This window comes from Carassius gibelio, chromosome B12 (assembly GCF_023724105.1).
Source record: "Carassius gibelio isolate Cgi1373 ecotype wild population from Czech Republic chromosome B12, carGib1.2-hapl.c, whole genome shotgun sequence".
Lineage (NCBI taxonomy): Eukaryota > Metazoa > Chordata > Actinopteri > Cypriniformes > Cyprinidae > Carassius > Carassius gibelio.
The window spans coordinates 15,619,723-15,642,185 of record NC_068407.1 but is presented as its reverse complement, the minus strand read 5'-3'; the positions used below and the strand labels follow the sequence as shown (position 1 = coordinate 15,642,185).

At 36.8% G+C, this 22,463-nt stretch overlaps 1 protein-coding gene across 2 annotated transcripts in view; it reads right to left on the bottom strand.

The window, feature by feature from the left end:
* Nucleotides 1-2,450: 2,450 nt before the first annotated feature.
* LOC127968890 (serine protease HTRA1B) overlaps nt 2,451-22,463 on the bottom strand; it is a 433,724-nt gene continuing 413,711 nt past the window's right edge. For both annotated transcript variants that reach the window (XM_052570287.1, XM_052570286.1), the window contains 6 exons: nt 8,692-8,886; nt 6,427-6,459; nt 5,984-6,098; nt 5,814-5,871; nt 5,544-5,639; nt 2,451-3,677 (listed from right to left, as the gene is read on the bottom strand). In XM_052570287.1, coding sequence (XP_052426247.1) covers nt 3,509-3,677; nt 5,544-5,639; nt 5,814-5,871; nt 5,984-6,098; nt 6,427-6,459; nt 8,692-8,886 — 666 coding nt within the window. In that variant the 3' untranslated portion in view covers nt 2,451-3,508. The remainder of the gene's footprint in view (nt 3,678-5,543; nt 5,640-5,813; nt 5,872-5,983; nt 6,099-6,426; nt 6,460-8,691; nt 8,887-22,463) is intronic.

Here is a 22,463-nt window from a genome sequence, read left to right as displayed (position 1 = left end):
TTGAATAGTGAGGAGATGAGTTTTCCTGTTTGGTGTGATGAAGTTTTTTGTCCCTGACTGCCTCGTCCCAGTTAGACACTTGTTAGTAACTTCCTTTTTCAAGACAATCACAAGGGGGTATGACTAATGTATTTTATGTAGTATAGTAAAACATAAAAATATCCTGAGTTTGTGTTTACCTTCTCATAACCTGAGCACTGATGAATCACGCAGTATTTGGGTGGAATTTGTCTTTCATTCAGTAACAAACCTCTGATAGAAAGGACAGAAATAATCACCATCCAAAAATATATGAACCAGACACGTCGTCTTTTCTTTAATAGAGAGGCTGTAAGATTTCGAATGGAAGTTTTGAAGATGTTTGGCATAATAATTCTGAGAATTAACAGTCAAAATTTGGACAGCATTAGTCCCCATGGACAAATGCACTTAACAATAATTATATTGCAGAGTGCCAGTAAAATATGACTTAGAGTTTTAAATGACCTAATTCTGTCTCTCATATTTGAGGTTTTATTACATCTCTGACCTGAGATCAACCCAAAATTCAATCAGTCATCCAAGATCAACTGAAGCTAATACGTTAAAGAGGAAATGAATGCAAACCCGCCCTGTTACTCAAGTCCAGAGGCTGAAGTCATCCTGCAAAGTTAAAACGAAAAGCATCTTCTATTTTACCTAATGAACTCAGCATTAGACACTGCTTGTGCAAATTGTGTGCCAAAAGACATACTGAGTACAGTTCGTTTTAGAGACATATTGAGTAAGACTTTTGTACTTCTTTTACATAATGCCTGGAGTGTGTAATCTTCCTGCTTGTAGACACATCACATTGTGCCTTCAATAAACCAACAAAGGAGGGCAGCACATCACAACAGATCCTGAAAATGTTCTACAGTTTTGTGTATATCATAATGGAAGAACCTTTTGTCCAGGCTTGGTGTTTTACAGATATATTATAAAGAAAGTACCATTTTGAATGCACGGAATGTAATCTTGGGTTCGAGGCAAAGCGTGGCTAAGCTGGACATTTCTGAATCTACATCTTTTATTAGTGAACAATTTTCTAATTGTGTAATTGTTGCAAGCAGTATATATATATATATATATATATATATATATATATATATATATATAAGATATCATCACTGCTTTTTCTCAGACATAAATAGGGTACAAGTACTATGTACAAGTAGATGTACAAAGTTATACAAGCTCTTTTGGATATTATTTCTAAAACATGGGCAGAAATGTTCCATGAAATATTTAGATATAACCCTAATAATCCTATAATTATCAAACGACATCTTATCCAAATTTGGCTGCCATCTTTGAAACGCCTCTCAAGTGCAACTCCTATCTCTTTGAATGGGGAAACATCAAATTCTCCAAAACTGTTCAATAAGCTTACGATTAAAGTTCATATTTGAAATCACCAAAGAAACCTGACAACAACTGTGTCTTTGTTACTTTTGCTCAAATAGCGTTAGCTAAATAGTTTCTTTTTCAGGCTAGATCATGTTTCTGTTAACAGTTGGGACTTCATATTGGGTATTCATTCTATAGTCTAAGCCTAAACATAACCTACCAATAAAATCTAATTAAAATGAATATTATATTAAACCTATTTCTAGTACTAACTCTATACACTCTCAGAAAAAAGGTACAAAAGCCGTCACTGGGATGGTACGCTTTCAGAACCTTTATCTTTGTACCTAATTATTTACCACTTAAGTATGCATTTGAGTAATGTGATGGTACATAATTGTAACTAAACTGTACGTAAATAAATGGTACATATTAGTAGGTACCACCCCAGTGACAGCTTTTTCCGAGAGTGTAACCCAAACTGCAGATTCTGATTTGTTAATTGATCTAAGAACAGGTACTTCTGTGAAAACCATGTTAAGTGAGTTCTGAGGTCATTTGTGATAGATGGGACTAATATGTACTAAAAGAACTCCAGGGGTGAGCTCAGCAACTTGGTAAGATTTTGGAAAGTAACTCTACAAGAGCAATAATATTCAGTCAGAGTTTTATGTGTCCCTCGCGGTCCAAACTGTTTAAGGCTTGTGAGGTGAAGCAGACGTTGAAGAAGAATGGGTCTGATACGTAACTGATGAAACGCTTTGAATCATTAATGCTATGGGGAAAAGATGTTATCTTAATATGAAATCAACCATGACATCCATTCAAGGCAGAATATTCAAATTCATTCCAGTACAGGCATGACAAATTGCTAATGAATGGACCAGACCTCAAGAGACCAGATCTACACATCAGGACCTTTAATAAAACCCCAGGAATGGTTAACAGAGCAATTCTGGCCACTTACTTCCTCGATATTCCCTGCTAGATTGTTTCTTGCTGGTTCAATCTAGTATTGCATCACTTAAAAATGCCATTAGTTCTTGTTGATTGTGAAGACAATGAGAATTACACTGAAACGGTTTAAAAACATTAACCTTTAATTTCGTTTCAGAAATTGCCGTCTGACAAACACAGACACACATTTAAGGAAGTGATGGTATTCCAAGATAATGGTCATCCTCTAATGGTCCACGATTCTGTTTCAAATAATGTCAAGTTTGAGATCTGAGTGTAAATATAAAAATATGTAGAAAGCTGAATACAGACAACAACATTTCATGATGATTTGCTGATGTATAGGCTACATAAGGACAAAATATAAGGTCTGTTCCAAAACCTAGTGAACTACCTGCCATACATGACTGATTTTGAAAACACATAGGCGGCCACTCTGCATGTCGTTTTTACATGTCATTTTTAACATCTGACGCGAAACATTATAGAGACAGACATATTGCAGATGAAACCAGACAAAAAAGTAAACATAAAAAAAAAAAACGTAACCTTCTACACCATATAAATGTTCTATAACACAAATTATTATGAAAATGAACCACGGTATTTGTAGTGAAACTGTGATTATACAAATGGCAATCAGTCTGCCAAAAAACATTGTTACTATATTCTTAATATAATACAACTAATTTTCATAAGGGAGGCTTACAAATAAATTGCACACATAAAAATGGGTAAAACAATTCTTTTTTAATTACATCAAATTATTTTAGTAGATACTTTTCAGTAATGAATAAAATATAAGATTATAATCAACATTTACCTGCTTGCTTCACCATCTTTAATGGAATCATTCTGCTCATCACAAGCTTAGGCAGCTAACTAGGTTTTGGAACAGTATAATTATATACATTTCGGAGAGTTAGTGAATCTAGCCAGCACTAAATTCTCATATCTATTTACAAAGGGCTCATTCTAACATGGTATACTAATGAATAAACAGAAAATGACTTGGAAGATATGGGGAAAGATAGTGAGAAAGGACATATCCTGTTCTAAAGCTAAGAACAATATTCAGGCTGGATGATGGTTGACTGGAAAGTGTTCACTGTGAAGGAGTGTGGCTCCGGACTCACACTCAGTAAAAGTCTGAGAACCAGCTCATGGGTGAGCACGAGGGAGGTCAAGGGTCGATCTCCTCAGGAATGATTGTGAGGATGACGTCTTCATTGCCGCGTCGTACCACTGCTCTCAGACTGTCGTCTTTCTTGATAGCCGTGCTGACATCACTGGCTGATGTGATCCTTTGACCGTTAATGCTGATTATGACGTCACTCTCCATCAGACCGCCACTGGCAAACAAAACAGGAAGCAGTTAAAACGGACTTAAAATTAGGTTATTGTTCTCTTTTATTGGCTTCACATTATTGGATTCTCATTACAAAACAATATTAGGTTTTATTAGGAGGTGATGTCATCATGTCTAAGCTAACTTTAAAGGGGTCATGAACCGAGAAATAAAAATTCTCTTGATCTTTTGAAATATAAGAGGCCAATATACTATAAAAAACATCTCGTAATTTTCAGAATTCAAAACTTATCTTTCCTGTCAGTCTAAAACCAACTTATATTGAAGCTTATTTGCCAAAATGACAGGCTGTGGAATGGACAACTCTATGATGTAATAGTGTGGCTAAACACCGCCTTCACAGAAGAAGATCAACGCCTGCTTCTACATCGCTGCCTATTTAGCCCCGCCCACTGATTCGTGCATGTGTCGTTTATAAGAAAGACAAACACGCAGGTCTATGTGGAAACTAAATGCTAAAGATGGCAATAAGATGCTGTGCAGTACCAAGTTGTTTTTGCATTGCCTTTCTTCTGATCAACTGATAAAAGTGAGCATTTACTTCCAAGTCTACAATCCGCTACGCCTATTCAAATGGAGTGTTCAGATGAATGGGGTGAAAAACAGGACATAAAATAGCCTATTAATTCTAAATTATGTAAAAAAAAAAAAAAAAAAAAAAAAAAATCTTGATAACATTATAAGTGGACTTCAGAGAACAGTACTTAATAAAAATAAGATAAAAAAGAGGCAGTTCATGACCGTTTTAAGCTCGATTGTTTAGTGAGAAACTCATTTCTCCTTAGTTTCAGAATATATTTGGCTCATTCTCATTAAGTGCTTAGGTGTTGGCTTAATACTGATATGGTTTTATGTAAATATTCATACTATTCATCCCTTAACTTTCTGTTCAATCTTATGTTTTGACAAAAAATGGTGTGATATTTCTGACAATAGTTTCTTTACTGATTTTTTTTTTCTTTTCTGAAAAATTACTGCGATAACCCCCTTTTGGAACATTTATTTTTAAGAGAGTTTTTTTTAAGATATAGTTTCAGAAATGTTCATATACTTACAGCACCATAACCCATGAGAGTCGGCACTAGTTGAATTTGTAATAGTTACATGTAACTGATTATGCTGGAATTCATGGTAATTTTCTGTAGATTCTAGCCACAATTTGTTCCTACAGTATGTTTTGTACTCGTATACTAAATTGGCTACCCACAATGAGAGGAAGTGGCCACTTATGTACTGTTCAAATCATCTGATGTAAGCTTAAACTGTGTGGACTACTTGTGATTCAAAGTTCTCCCACACACACAATGAAATCCCAAAAGTTAATTTTAGTTACAAAAACGTTTAACTTCTAATCAAAAAGCAGGAAGATGACTATTTTGGAAAATGTTCATTTAAACCATTTTGGATTCAAATAGACCATCTAAATGGTAAATACAGCATCACATATAAACTGCTGGACAGCATAAAAAAATCGGTTGCACTTTATTTTACAGTACGTGTACTAACATGTACTAATAGTGTACTTACAGTGTATTTATCTAAGAAAGTTCTGGTTATACAAGGTAACTACATGGGTTAGGGTTAGGTTTAGGGGTAGGTTCAGGGTTAGTACCTAGTTATTACATAGTTATTGTTACTACTATAATAAGTACATAGTATGTACATGAGGAACAAGACTGTAAAATAAAGTGCTACCAAAAAATCAGTGCACTTCTTATTGTGATCTGGTTTGAGCGCACATATCCCTCCAACCACCTGACTTCATTCTTGCATGTACCTCCACTTTTCCCTGTTGAATATGCTTGGTGTATTGTAGAAAACTAGAAGCTACCTGCGATGGGGTACTTACACTTCAGCCGGTGTTTTGGGGATAACTTCAATGACGTACGCTCCAGAGGTGACATCTGGGAAATCACTCTGTTTTTCCTTTAGCTCTTTAGCAAGTCTGTGAGTGACACAGTACAGACATAAATATCATGCTTTCTGGAATCCAGCTTCTGCTATGTATATGTAAAATGGAAATTGTTTAGATGGCCGATTTAACTGATTTAAATGTCTTTCCATAATCACAAATGCACAAAAGTATTCAAAAAGCACATAGACAGCATTTGAGACTTACATTGGAGTTAATGTCATCATTCTTACACCGATATACTTCTTTTTTGTGGCTGTTTTTCCTGAAAACAAATATATTAATTGATACTTTTATGAACTTTTGATTGGAAATGTTGTTCGAACAGAGTAAGTGTTTCAGATTTAGCACATTTAATCGATCATTATTCTCCTGACCTTTAGCCTGCCTGTCGTGAGACTCGGCCAGGAACTGTCGGATCTTGTCCGAAGGAATTGCGAAGGATATTCCTGCTGTCACCTTCAGCGTGTTGATTCCTATCACTTCACCATCCTACAGCAACGGACACAAGAATCAAGACAAAAATGTAAATGTGAACTCACACAAAGAACACGGCACATCTGTATGCCCAGATGTCTTCCTGTCATAATGGGATGTTTCCTCCATTGATCATTATGCATGCACACGTGTTTACGGTCAGGGCTGACTCAACACAGAGCCCTTCTGCCAACATATGTTTCTAGGCTCATAAAAACATGCTATAAACATTATCAATCCTGGCTGCAATCTGTTACTCCTGATAATTCACTAAAAATAAAACTCAAGCTGTTTCATTATTTACATATGCGAAGAACATAATAACAAAGAGCAAAACTCTTACCAGGTTCACCAAGGGCCCTCCTGAATTACCGTACTGAAACACAGAAAGAGTTTGGGTTTATGAAATTCTGTGATTATTTTTTTTCTGTTGGTAATAAGGAACTCGTATATAGAATAGAATAAAAAAATATGTATTTTACAAGTAATTAGATTTTACATTATTAACTGTTTCTACTGTATTTTTGATCAAATAAATGCCGCCTTAGTGAGCATAAGAGACTCCTATAAAAATAAATATATATTATTCCAAACTTAAAGTGTAAATATCATGCTAAATATACATTACTATATTATATTTGTGCAGTGTAAAATAGCTATTTCTACCATGGTTTAAGCTTTTAAATTATTTAATTTTTGACTTGAATTACATTTTTTTTTAAATGTATATATGTATATATATATATATATATATATATATATGCAGATATATGCACTCACTGGCCACTTTTTCTAGGTACACCTGTTCCATTGCTTGGTAACACTAACTGCTAATCAGCCAATCACATGACAACAACTCAATTTTAGGTATCTAGATTTGGTGAAGAAGACTTGCTGAAGTACAAACCAAGTATCAGAGTGGAGAAGAAAGGTGATTTAAGTGACTTTGAATGTTGAATGGTTGTTGGTGCCAGACAGTCTGGTCTGAGTATTTAAAAAACTCAACTGGGATTTTCACACACAAGCATCTCTAGGGTTTACAGAGAAGGGTCCAAAAAAGAGAAAATATCCAGTGAGGACGAAAATGCCTTGATGATGTCAGAGGTCAGAGGAGAATGGGCAGATGGATAAGAGATGATAGAAAGGCAACAGTAACAGAATACCATCTCTGAATGCACAACACGTTGAACCCTGAAGCAGATGGGCAACAGCAGCAGAAGACCCCACTGGGTGCCGCTCCTGTCAGCTAAGAACAGGAAACAGAGGCTACAATTAGCACAAGCTCACCAAAATTGGGCAATAGACGATTGGAAAAACGTTGCCTGGTTTGATGAGTTGCGATTTCTGCTGTGACATTCAGATGGTAGGGTCAGAATTTGGCGTAAAAGAACATGAAAGCATGGATCCATCCCGCCTTGTCTCAACGGTTCAGACTGCTGGTGGTGGTATAATAGTGTGGGGGGTATTTTTTTGGCACACTTTGGGTCCCTCAGTAGCAAATGAGCATTGTTTAAATGCCACACAGTTCTTCAGTAATACACCTGAGTATTGTTGCTGACCATGTCCATCCCTTTATGACTACAGTGTACACATCTTCTGATGGCTACTTAGTAGCAGGACAATGCACCATGTCACAAAGCTCAAATCATCTCAGACTGGTTTCTTGAACATGACATGACTGGGGAAGTCGTGGCCTAGTGGTTAGAGAGTTTGACTCCTAACCCTAGGGTCGAATCCCGGGCCGGCAATGACATGACTTAGGTGCCCTTGAGCAAGGCATTGAACCCCCAACTGCTCCCCGGGCGCCGCAGCATAAATGGCTGCCCACTGCTCCAGGTGTGTGTTCACTGCTCTGTGTGTGCACTTCAGATGGGTTAAATGCAGAGCATGAATTCTGAGTATGGGTCACCATACTTGGCTGAATGTCATGTCAATGAGTTCACTTTACTCAAATGGCCTCCACAGTAACCAGATCTCAATCCAGTAGAGCAGCTTTGGGATGTGGTGCAATCATGCATCTGCAGCAACTGTCAATATGGACCAAAATCTCTGAGGAATGTTTCCAACACCTTGTTGAATCTATGCCACGAAGAAACAAGGCATTCCTGAAGGCAGCAAGGATACTAGCAAGGTGTACTTAATAAAGTGGCCAGTGAGTGAGTGAGTCTATATATATATATATATACAAACACACATTATTTTATAGTCTAAATCTAAATCATGGTAGAAATAGCTCTTTTAGGGTGAATTCTAAAAAATGGCAACTTCTTTTTTTCAAGTCAAGTATTATTTACCATCATTGAATCAACCTAAATATAGTATATTAATTCATATTTAAATACTAATTTTTATAGGATAAATCATGGTTAGTTATAACATAAGAATGGAAACATCATGAATAGAGGAAACAATAAGATTATGATAAACTACTTCATAAAATATTAATTTAGTCTTTGATATTTTGTCTTCACATGTTCATTACAGTCTAGTATCTTTTTTTATTTTATTTTTATTAATACATATAAATGAAACTAAGCATCATGTCACTGACCCACTTGGCCAATATACTGTTTGTAGTCAGTGCATGATTAAGTGTGTTTGGGCTCACATTGATGATGGCATCTGTCTGGATGTAGTCCATGTCAGAGTTTCGCAGGCCCAGCTCTTTGCCCCCTCTCTGGGTGGTGCTGACGATGCCTGTGGTCACTGTGTTCTGAAGGGAAAATGGACTTCCGATAGCAACCACAAACTCGCCTGGTCTCAGATCAGCTGACCGGCCCAACAACAACACTGGAAGTTTCGTCTGCAATATGAAATCAGATACAGCATGAGATTTTGACAACATTGTCTCAAGCCATAATTCATAATTTGATTCAAATTAAAACAGAATTTAGGCTTAAACATTTTCTAAAAAAGCAAGTATGTCTAATGAAAATAAGTTTTTCAGTATAATATTGTTATTATGGTTTTTATTTGATCAAATAAATACATTTATTTTAAAATATTAAATATTTTAACAATTATTAGTTAAATACATTGACTGGGTTTACTATTTCTATAAAGTAAAGTTTCAAAACAAAGCAAAGTAGAGTAAAGTAAATACAGATGTGAAATTACCGGGATCTAACTGGGAAATTACTGAGACCTAAGCAAAAGTCTGTATTTGATATCCATTTAATGTCATTGTGGTGTTAATCTCACAGCTGCGATTTTTTTTTATGTAAGAATATTCTTAACATGAGGAGATTCTTGGGTTGGGAGGAGTGTATGATTTGGTTTGGCAAGCTGAAAATGATTGCGCCATTGACCAGGTCTAAAGTCAATGCCGCAGTATTTATTTATTTAAAGGAACGTTAGTAATATACACCTATATGCGGGTGCACAACGCATGTACAGTACACTCTTGCTTTTTACACACCGGAAGGCACAGCACACAAACATGCCAAATATCGAAAATGAAAGGATTACAATGTAAAAGATTATTATTATTTACATAGAGATAAATATGCCTACATGTCACAATGGAGAGTCATTGCATGTATCAAAATGACCTATCTGCAGTAATCGTGAATGAAATTGGCAAATTATTTTACCAATCGTGGCAATACACACATTTCTGTCATGACAACTCTGATTGGCATAGTAATGTACATATATCACAATGTCAATGTACTTAGTCTTGGCGTAATAGATCTGCTATTGTACACTGCTTCAGGAGAGCAAGTACCATGACTTGCTACTGCCAGTACATCCACAACATGCTGCTGTGAGCATGTAAGAAATATTGCTGCTGCACATATATAAATAACCAAATAATAATGAATAACCCCCATAGCATAAATGATCACCCAGTAGCAGATCTATACAGGTGGAGCTGGGGAAGGGGAGGTTTCTGAAGTGTACTGCAAACTGCTACAAAAAGCATTAGCCAAGTATTTGAATGTTGAGCAACGAGCTCATATGTTACCGATAAAGGAGAGAACCAATCAGTTGTGACTGATGTGATGATGATGTCATTGTATTATACTGAGTTATACCTATTGGACTGCGCCATTTAGAGTTTCATGTCAGACCTTTGTATGTATTTAAACTGACTCCTCAAGATGAGGGTATCTATCAACAACCAACAAGCCCGACACTGTTTCCACTCTGGAGAAGCATTCTGTCTCTGCTCTTGCAAATTCTGCCATGCAATAAATCCACCATGATGCAAACGCAACTGGCTTTTAAAGGGAATGGAAGATAAGACTCTGATTGGTTTATTGCATGTTATGCCCAAAATACAACCATGACTATTAAGAGAATAGGTACAATCCTTTTGGACCATGCACCTGGAGCGGCAACCATTTTGTTCATCATTAAAGTAGCAAAAGTGGATTCGGAGACCTGCACCAAGTGCTTCGAACCATGAGCTAAGAGCCCATTGACTGGTTCGTCTAAAGGCAGTTGCCTTGTTCCCTCACTACCAACCCAGGCTCATTAGAAAAAAGTTTATGTTGTGTCAAAATTATATTACTTTTCTTCTTGCATGTTTCACAACCAGTGTTGGGCAGTAATGCATTACAAAGTAACGTATTACTGTCATTTGATTACTTTTTTTAGTAACGGAGGAGTAATTTAATGCGTTATAATTTGCTAAATTAGAGTTACTAGCTGAGGTCTCTATAAATTACTGCCACATTACATTGCTGACAGTACATTGACTGTCACATTGATTGACACGCACTGTTGAGTGAAGTGCCAGTGGAATAGAGACCTGCACCCATGAGACCCGACACAACAGCACCACGGGACAAGATGCTGCTGTGAGTGGGTAGACGTGTGTGGGATGTGGGAGAAAAAAGTGATTCACGGGACTCCCGCAAAATAGAAATATCTAAACATTAAATATCTAAAACAAATAGATTTTTATTCATCTATTGCACAAAAGCAACATGAACTAGTATAAAATATTAAAAAATATAAGCGTTGCAATGCAAAGAGTGTTGAGCAATGCAGTGCTGAAATCTGCATGCTCACAAATCCTCAAATTATAACACACGAATTGTAGACATTATGAAAGATTCATTACTAATTAATTATTACTTTTAAAAGGAGTAATCAGTAATTTGATTACATTTGCAGAGTTACTTTCCCAACACTGTTCACAACACATTCATTTTCATCTCATTAGGTCAGAAATTACACAATTTTCATCCTTTTCATAGGTTCTTAGGTTCTTTTTAACAAAGCAAATCTGTGCAACTGATCAAGTAAGTGAACTGCAGCTCATTAATTCTGTGTGTGGAATTACATGGACCGATAAATCCTGGTTATGCACCAGACTGTGAACTTTCTGTTTTTTTGAAAAAAAGAATAAATCAAAGTGCAATTAATGCCTGCGGTGGCCCCAGCTGTATGGTTGACACCATTCTGAGTCAGATTAGATCCTCCCTTTTCAGTCTTGAGATTTCAACACCATTCTCCTTCTGGCAACAGGAAAAGAGGGAGGAAATGAAGACAAAAGTGCAGTGAGAAACAGAAGAGGCTGCTCATATCAAGCTGGGCCTGGATGAAAAACATAGCTGTCGAAAGACACAATATATTTCAGTATGTGTAATCTGAGAAAAATAAATAAAAAAGAATAAAAATAAATTATTGATATTATTATTTATATTGGATGTCCTTTTCTAATGCCTCATCACATACTGTTATCTATCTGTGTGTTCACTGCTGGTATGTACAGCTGTCAGCTTGTAGCCTAAGGATGATTCTAGATGCAGGAATAGAAATTATGGTATTCTTATTAAGGGTAAAGACGATTTTCAAAAAGCTGTAATGACATTTGGCAAACATGTTATCTGTGTGCTGAGTCAAGCATAACTACTACTGCTTGAAAGATAAAGTGCTAAACCTTTTTCATGTAACTCGTCCTGTACTGTGCTACAGAAATTAAAATGAATAAAGAGGCTGCATAATTATTCAAAATAAAACTGAAATTGTATTTTCAGTATTTAAATTTCTAGTGTAAATAAAATGGTTATAATAATCAAAATATTTTTTTTATTTTTTATTTTATTTTAGGGAACACCAGTAGTATAATTCTGTCTTTCTTTTTAAAATCATTGGAGTTAAAACTAATAATAACTATTATATTATATTATATTATATTATATTATATTATATTATATTATATTATATTATATTATATTATATTATATTATATTATATTATATTATATTATATTATATAGTGTTTTCAAATGTTTAATCGCGAAAGTTTACATAATATATGTGTGTATATTAATGGTAATATTAATTTATACATGCATGTGTTTTTATAACACATGAATGTATGGATTTAAGAAAAATATGTTATGTTTATATTATATTATATTATATTATATTATATTATATTATATTATATTATATTATATTATATTATATTATATTATATTATATTATATTAGTTTTTCCAAATATATATGACTTTCTTTCTTATGAGGAACTATCCAATTAAGAGACACATAAGTGGCATGAGAAAACAGACAAAAGATATCTCATAGAATTACATTTTTATTACTAAAAATCAAACAAAAATGTGCCCTGATGAAATGTACAAGACAAAAAAAGGTCTTAAAGTTGAACTGAAACCCTAACTGAGGGTAAAGAGGACAGATATGAGAAAACAAGCCCATATTTTTGAAAGCGACTGGAGGGAGTATGGGAGAATGGCAGCTGAGCATTCCATTCGCTCTTGTTTGTAGATGCACAATCAATGCTTATCTAAAGATAACATGCTACTGTTCTCCTCCTTCCCTAACTCCCACAACCTCTGACTGCATCTGACAGCCTACAATCATGCTCTTAAAGCCAGCAGGCTGCGTCCTGCACCAAATCTGGCCTTGCTAAATTTAGTCTTTAAATTACATGTGCTTTTGTGTGTAAAACAATATATGTTATACAGTATGTACCGACCATCCCTTCTCTAGTTTCTTGACACTGCACGTGTTTGAATTGTCTTAGAAAGGCATAATTTGAGTCCTTTTTTGCTCTTATTATTGCAACAGCATAAAACAGAAAGAGAAAATGGTCAAATTGTGCCCTCCTCCTAAATTTTAAATACCACTTATCTCTGACATGCAATTGTCTTGTAACAATGCTCATGCTTCTAACTTCCTGTTTCCAATAAGAAATAGGTCAGTGAAGGACAGAAAACAACATTCATCAAATTATTTGATGGGGTCTTTAATGATGAGGATTTTTTTCTCATCGTCCGTTTTAAACATCTCTATTCAGAGATGTTTAATTTCTGCATCAGCTTGAAACCTGACACTTTACCCCTTGCTGAGTGCTACTCAATAAGTATAGGACATTGACATTTAGTTCTGACTGTACTGTGCAAATGACTATCAAGGACTCCTTGTAAAATTGGAAGTAGAGTAGAATCGCATCTATTTTTAATTAAGTAATTTTAACTACATAAATATTATATTAAATAATAATATTTAAATATGTTATTATTATTATTGTTTTACATTTATTGTATTTTATTCCTTATTTTTTATTTATTTATAAATAATTTTATATAGTGACACGCATATATTGTTTGAATAATAATACAAATGTCAATGAAAATATTTTTTTAAATATAAATGTGTGTGTGTTTATGTATACATATTAATTATACAGAAAAAAAATTAAATAGTATACATTCTTAAATATGGAATTTTATATAACTTAAACGTTGTTTTTTTTTTAACCCCCATAATAATAGCTACAATTCTGCTTTAGGCATCCCGTTTATTATTATTTAAATGTATTGTATTTCATGAATTATATTCTATATTAAATATTGATATTATTTTTATATTGATCAATATGTAATTTACACAGAAGTTAATTAGTATGTTTATTTATTTATTTATTTATTTACAATTTTTTATTTTATATTTATATGTAGACCTACTTTAAATAGGTGACACTATATTGTTTGAAATACAAATATTCCATTAGAGGTATTTGGCAAGCAAATACATCTTTCTCATATACCCTCTAATCCTGAGTTTAGATGTTTTCCTATTTTCTTTTAGTTTCATTTTCCATCAGTCAGCTAACCAAAGCATAATGTTCATTGATCGTCCTACAAGGCGATTTAATCAGCTTGTGTTGTCTGTAAGAGTGGAAACGGATTTGACGACTATTTCATTAAGTCCCTCTAATCTCTTTACAAGTGGATCATTGAAGTGAATTTAGAAAGCTCTCTGGGAAAGAAAACAAACAACCCCTGCCAGACCCACAAAGATGAATTATCCCAACTGATAAGTCTGATTTTACAGGACCGTTTCCCCAGGGCAGAATGACTGTCCTGATTTCAGACAACTCAGCCTCAATGCAGGACCAATCTGAACTGATGTTTTGTGTCTGTTTGTCTCCTGCTGAAACTTTATCCCATGACTCGGTGTGCTCAACAGCCTCAAGATGCCCCATTTATCAAGGAAGGGGTTATTGGGAATCGCTTTGTATTTAATAAAATTTTTACTACTGTATGTTAAATTCTGGGTATGATTGTAAAAAATAACCCAGATCTATTTGGAATTAATACAATTCACCACAATTAATAAAAGAAAATGACATAATTTTTTTTTTATCTTTTATACTCACACATCAAGCTCAAACAGTAGAGTGTGGCACTAACAATGTGCAAATCAAATTTTTATCATATGAACATAACATTAAGGACGTTTTTCACATGGACTATTTTAACAATGTACGTGCTACCTTTCTAGGCCTTGAACGTGGTGGTTGCGATTCTGTTTATGAAGGGTCCAGAAGCTCTCGTATTTCATTAGAAACATCTTAATTTGTGTTCCCAAGATGACAGAAGGTCTTACGGGTTGGAACGACATGAGGGTGAGTAAATAATGGCAGAATTCCTATTTTTGGGTGAACAGTTGCTTTAAATCTTCAGTGTATGCTGTCTAAAGGCATCCTGTAGATGTAACTATTTTCAATGTTGAAGATGTCCTCTCAGCACGCCCATAAAGATGGTAGGAAAACCATCCATATTCTAATGGCATTCTCTCTGTCTTAAAGTGACTGTCCTTTTTGCATGGGCTTAATTGATAAATTGGTTAAAAATATAAAAAAACAACTATATGCAACTGTCCTGATTCAGAAGACATCTATAAACGCAATATTGGATGGGACAACTCTTCTGTAAAGAATTCCATTGTTTTGAAAAGGTTGTTGACTCAAGCGACACATGATATGGATATGTGTTTACTGTGAGCAAAACTAGAGAAAATCAATCCCAGCTGAGTCCTTTAATACTCCCATGTTCTGCCAGAAAAAGCAGGAATCTTTGACTCTTCCTGTTTCTCAGCAACCGTAAATCAGATCCCATCGGGCTGGTGTTTTCAAAGTCACAGTCACCCTGGAGTGGGTCAAACTGACTGTCTAGAAATTTCTGACTTGGGCTTCATGTAATTTGACAGACAGGCTTTGCTTTTTGCCAAATCTTAGCTTTTAGCATCACTTCCACAACTTTAATGGCAAGGCAGGCATCACTATAACACACTAGATGTGAAAGCAAGAACACAGTGCCCTGAAGATTCCAAATAAAACATTTCTCACAGAGGGACATATTCATAAATTAATTGTGACATTTCAAAAACATGGCTCTAAATCATCCATTTATCACTTTTTCACACAATTTCTGAATGAAGGACTTTGCAATAAGGAGTCTGACCCAATTTTGGTGTCTTGCCCCATCACGGAAAACCTCAGCAAGACTGCTTTCTTGGAAGACAAGACCAAACCCTTTCAAATATGTGCTGAAACAACTCAGGATGAATGACGACTGCATGTCTGCCAGACTTCGTCTCCTGAACACCCCGGAGGATGCCAAGACTCCTTGTATGTCTTTGAACTGGCATCGATCAACTTTGAATGCAACACTGCCAGAACGAATGTTTGCGGACTAACTTTGTGGTACGCATTAACCACTGGAAAAGTACACACGTAAAAAAGAATTCAATGACAAATACAGCCGCTGTTTACCCAAAAAATGTTTACCTTCATTTGTATAAGCAATTGAATGCCAACAGCCAAACATTGAAAGCCACTCTTTCTTTGCTCTGATGAGTCAGGAAGATGTGTCTGAGCAAGACCTCTACACTACATGGGCCTTAACCAATACCAGCTTCAAAAACTGACCCAGATTTTAGGAGACATGTGTCCTTAAAGGCAAACTGCCCCTAATGAGGCCTATTTAGAGATATGAAGAACATAAGGCAAGTAACAACAGTACCAGGGTAGCCTGCTGGCATTGCAAATGAACAAATATCATCTTCATATTATCTTTACAGTGCACTGACATGAATTGCTTTCCATTGAGAGAGAAATGATGCCAGCGGGGCTTCCCAAATTACTTTAAAGGGACATTTCAGATTCCAATTCCAGCCAACTACACTGAACATGGACATGGTTTTCATTGGCTGCATGAAGATGTCCTTCAAAGCTACTTTTTATACCTTTTTAAGAATATTTGCTTGAAAAACTGGCTTATTCTATTCATTTCAAATGGTACATCTTTGTTTGATGTAGTATTTTGTACCTAATTAACTGATATTAAGACATTTCAATTTCGACTGCAGATGTGTAGAGTCTAAGGAAGTTGCACATAGGCTAATATGTTCTGTTTTTCTTCTTTTTTTGTGATATTGGCTAAAATGTACCACTTTGGCTTTGTTTTCTAATTGATACTCTCTGAAGTCCTTTTTGCACTGCTTTGACTGTTCTCTGCAGATTCCCTGTACAGAATCGTATCGATGGCCAATCTACTTTTCAGTCATTGCCTTCAGCAAGTATGAAATAAAAAAAAAAACAAAAAAAAAACAAAGCCAAACTCGGACATTTTAGAAAATGTAGAAATCCCAGCCAGGACAGGTCTGGGAAAAAGAGGATGTTTGGTCACTCTAAAATTCAGAAAAATAAAGATATTTGCATGCTCAGACTTCCATCAAACATCCCCATCAGTCTTAAATACAACTGCAGACAGCTGTACACCTCAGCTGGCATTTTGAGACTGTTTAATGACAGGGACTTTTCCTGAGACTGTAGTAAATTAAAAAGCACACCGTTTTGTCAGGCTTGTTCATCTGTTTGTGTAGTCTTCTAATAACATGAAGCTACTACTGGGCAACATAATCCACATCAATGAGCATATCCCGCAAACCAAAAAATTCTGAATAAAGAAAGGGCCCAGATAAAAGAGACAAGATTGAACCTAGCCTTCTGCATATACTATTTTCTGTGGCAGTCTGAGATTTTGTGGTATCCATAATCCATCTTTGAATTCTAGTTCCACTCCGCTTGAGCAGCTATTTTCAGTCATGCAAGTTCAGCTCCTCTTCAACTGCGTAGGGAAAATATGGAAATCTCAAATCCCATCTTCCAAACATAACATTTCAATTACATATTTCAAATCAGCAATCAAAACTGACATAAATGGTAAACCCCCAGATGCCATATATTTCAGGTTGATCCAGCCAATGCATGTGTATCACATATGAATGCAAGGGTCAAATAAAGACCAGATCTTTGTTGATTGCCTCTTTTATTTGGAAGAAGGGACTTATTTTTCTAGAGCTGCCAGTGTTCCAATTTCTCCTACTTTTTAATTTTATTTTATCACAATACTAAACATTGTAAAATCATCTCGCTGAGATATATCACTGGGAGATATAGAGTGAAAACTGAAATGCAAATGCATTTTTAGTTATACTTTTATAAAGATCTTCTTGATTTAGATTAAAAGCTGTTTTGCCTATATACATATCAGCAACTGCACTACTGTAAATTGCATAATTTAGCAATTGTTTTTCCACCTTAAATATGAGCTCCTTATTATGTTCCGTTAAAGCTGAAAAAAAAAAACACATGTACAAACTTTTTAAAGTATTTCTGTTTAAAAGTTCAATAAACTGTTCAGATGACAGTGTTGCATGTTTTGCACACATTTGTGATTCTTATAATACAGAATATTACAGAATCTGTAAACCAGAACTTCCTGAATGTACATTAATTCAATAACAACCATCTAACAGATCTGTCTATTTCATCTACGAGCAACGTGTTTGGCAGACAAATGGACAGCTGTTGAATAAAGACAGCCGTGTATAGTCAGACCTTGAGTGGAAATACATCCTGACACACAGTCCCTCTTGCCAAAGCTTGCGTATAAACAGCAGATATACACATTTTTAAACATTCACACATGTTCACTGATGTTTCATAAGTATCATGACCCAGATCTAAATGCAGAAGACTCAGTGTTAGTCATCCTTACCAGATATTTCCTCTCATCCCTCTTACCTGATGTGGCCTGTCGAGACCCGTCTATAACATTTATGTAATACAATCTGGAACTCAAAGAGTAACATGCTCTAACATGCTCTACTGGCATCTGTTTTCCTCTGTATCTCTGCAGGGTATGCTTTTCTCATACAAGGTTTGGCCGATTTCACACATATTGCATCTGCAAAGTTACAGCAGCAGCATCGCCACGATTCTTGGGCCGACACAAAACTTTCATCTCAGGCCCCGTTTGCAAAAAAAGTCTCTTTGTCCATTTGTCCCACCAATTAGTCTATGTGCCACAGTATACAACTAGAAAAGCAGTTATTTTAAAATGTGTGGCTGATACTGATAATTACTTTCATGCTATGGCTGATAATTAATGTACAATGATAAAAGTGTTTCACTCAGCTTATACATTTGGTATACGTTTTGTAATGGTGGACTAATAATAATAATAATATATTTTAATATATAAATTATGGTAAATCTGCATTATCTAATTAAATATGCATTCATTTGCATACATTTCCTGAACAAAAATTTGACATTTGAAAAAAGTCAGGGTCTTCTTCACATTCTTTTCGTAATTTGTTGACATTTTAAGAGATGAAGGTTCTTTTTTATCAATTCATAAATCAAATATACTCTCATTAAATGTAAATTTTAACCATACTTTAAAGAGTGAAATATGATATAAATGAGGTAAATATTATATGAACATCTATAATTAATCAGTTTGGTGTATGTATGTTTGGTGTATGTGCAGATTTCTGGCTAAGTGTAGTAGATTTTGATATTTTTATTGAATATTATAATATTTGAATTGAAATCTACAGACAAAAATAGATAAAGTGTAAATAAGTCTCTGTTCGATGTTCGATGATATATATATATATATATATATATATATATATATATATATATATATATATATATATATATATATATACACATACAAAGATATTTTGCCTTTACAACTTCTTCTTTTTACTATTTTATTATTTTTTTATTATTATTTATTTTATTTTTTTAGCATACAGTATCCAAATAAACCCAAACTTCAAACTGAAGCTATAAACTGCTAAAATAAAGCAAATTACTCAGATCTGCTAAATAGAAATTGCTTGTGTGCCAGTCACTGCATGTGGAATCTGCATCAAACATTACAGGGTAATTCCCTCTATTTTTATGTGGCTTCATAAAAAAAGACTATATAACAAAGACTGAGAAAATAATTAGGTCTACGGTGCATTTTTTTGTCTATTTTCTGCTGAATTCAATGTGCTATGCACAGCAAAAATAAGTGCACATAAACTATACTTCTAGATCTGTTCTGTGGCACTGCTACACAGTGACTCAATGCTTATGCATGCAGCCTGAATGACTACTGTAACATTAGCGCTAAAATGAACATTTTGTTGGGTGCTTAAATGGAGATGCAAGACACAGGCCTAAGTGCACTACATCCAACAAGCTGTCTAAAACAAGGTCAACAAGTTCCTCAAGCTGTTTTGGGGATGTGAAATGATGTTGATTTAGGCTGCAATGTTCTCTCTGGTTTAAGGAATTGGCTAATTTAGTGCGAAAAAATAAAACAAGAATCAGATTAGATCGAAAAGCACAGTGAGCAAACCTGAGAAAAAACAGGTGTAAGCCTAAGCCACTGGAAGGCAAGCCTGCAACATTTAGGCAAAAAAAGCATAACGGCTAATACTAATGCTGTGGCCATAGATATGTATTGGCGGTATGTAAGGAAGGAGACTAGAGGCCACTGTATGATTGGCTGAGGTGTCTTGTTATCCAAATTAGTTGTTATGCTTTTTCCAGTGGGAATTAATACAGATCCTCTCATCTCCCAATAGTGCAGACAGGGCCTCCCTTAGGGCAGTGCCACTGGTGTTGCCGTACTGGCCCAGCGGGTGAACCCAGCCCCTTTGGTTTTCTAGAGAGGGGATACATTGAGAGCCTTTTGACATCGTAAATAATCCGTAATGAGTTTGAAAATGACTTCCGTCCAAAAATAACCAGGCAAACAAGAGGGTTGCTGTAACAACCCTGCAGAATATTTAGAAACAGCATGAACATTTCCCATGTCTGTCATGTCATATCATTTTAAATAGAAAGAGGTATTCTGACATCGAAATCTCAGTGGTGACAGAAACAATCAAACGAAGTCTGGCATGAAACTCAAGCTGAAAAGAATATGAGACAGTTACCCAATATAAATTATTCACAGAACGGCAGTGACTAAGCCGAACCTGAGCCAGATTGGAAGGGGGAGCTATGCATAGGAGTCCGGAGAAGAATTACAGAGACGTGGCACTGCTGTCTGCCAACACAAAAGCCTGTAACTGGTACCAAACCCCAACAAACAGTATTGCCATTCCTATTGTTAAGTAAGTCCTGCACCACTTAAGATCATACGATTTCTGGGTCAGTGCTGCCTATATATTAGGTAAATAAATCTGAATTATATAACTACATTGTCACAGTCTTCTGTATTTCTGTCACTGTCTTCTGTGAGTGTTGTGTTTGTTTGGTGCCATGTGCTCTCTCCTGTCCTTTTCTGACCCAGCCCACCTTGTCACCTCATTACTGTTTAGTTGCTCCACCTGTTTTTCTCCCTTGCTCCCGGACTCATTACCTTCACTCCACACACCTGTCTATCAATCACACACAGCTGTTGCTCATTGTCATGGACTATATATTCTCTTCTCACACACCACTCTGTCTGGCTGTATTATTAGTTGTTTATGTATGCTGTGGTTGCTGGTTTCGTGTCTTCATGTCTGCTGCATCCACTCTTGTTAACAGTGTTTTGTTTCTATTTTGTTTTTGCCATGTTGGCCTTTTTGTTTCATTTATATTAAAGTAATTTCTTCCCTGCATTTGGACCCAGACCCTGTTTCTTCCTGTGCGTCCCACCGCGCCCTGACAGAATACAGTCAGCAAATATGGGTCCAGCAGGGAGATTCCTCGATGTCCGCCAGGGAGAGCGAAGCATCGAGGATTATGCTTGGGACTTTGTGGGCTCAGCCGTCAGGGTGGAGTAAGCTGCATAGCCTGCTCAAGGTTCTCCCGAGGCGACAGTCCAGGAGTCAGCAGAGGCCTTGTCGGATGCACCCAGTGCCTCACACCTGTTCCTGGAGTGTCACGGGCTGATGCGCTGCATGCGGGATTCACCGCTGATGTCGGTGCGAGCAGCATTGTCGGCTCGCAGGACTCACAAAGTGGTGGAGCCTGCTGATGTTCCCTCTGAGGCGGCGGTGTCCGGTCAGGATTCCCACGAGGCGGCGGTGTCCGCTCACAATGCCCCCGAGGCGGCGGTGTCCACTCACGATGCTCCCGAGGCGGCGGTGTCTGCTCACGATGCCCCCGAGGCGGTGGTGTCCGCTCAGGATTCCCACGAGGTGGCGGTGTCTGCTCGGGATTCCCACGAGGACGCCGGTGTCCGCTCAGGATTCCCACGAGGCGGTGGTCTCTGCTCAGGATTCCCACGAGGTGGCGGTGTCTGCTCTGAATCCCACGAGGATGCGGTGTCCACTCAGGATTTCCCCGAGGCAGCGGTGTTTTATCAGGATACCCCTCGAGGTGGCGGTGTCTGCTCACGATGCCCACGAGGCGGCTGTGTCCGCTCAGGATTCCCACAAGGTGGCGGTGTCTGCTCAGGATTCCCACAAGGCGGCGGTGTCCGGTCAGAATTCCCACGAGGCGGCAGCGTCCGGTCAGGATTCCCACGAGGCAGCGGTGTCTGCTCACAATGCCCCCGAGGTGGCGGTGTCCACTCACGATGCCCCCGAGGCGGCGGTGTCCGCTCAGGATTCCCACGAGGCGGCGGTGTCCGCTCTGAATTCCCACGATGATGCTGTGTCCGCTCAGGATTCCCACGAGGACGCCGGTGTCCGCTCAGAATTCCCACGACGCGGCGGTCTCCGCTCAGGATTCCCACGACGCGGCGGTGTCCGCTCAGGATTCCCACGAGGACGCCGGTGTCCGCTTAGGATTCCCACGAGGCGGCGGTGTCCGCTCACCATTCCCA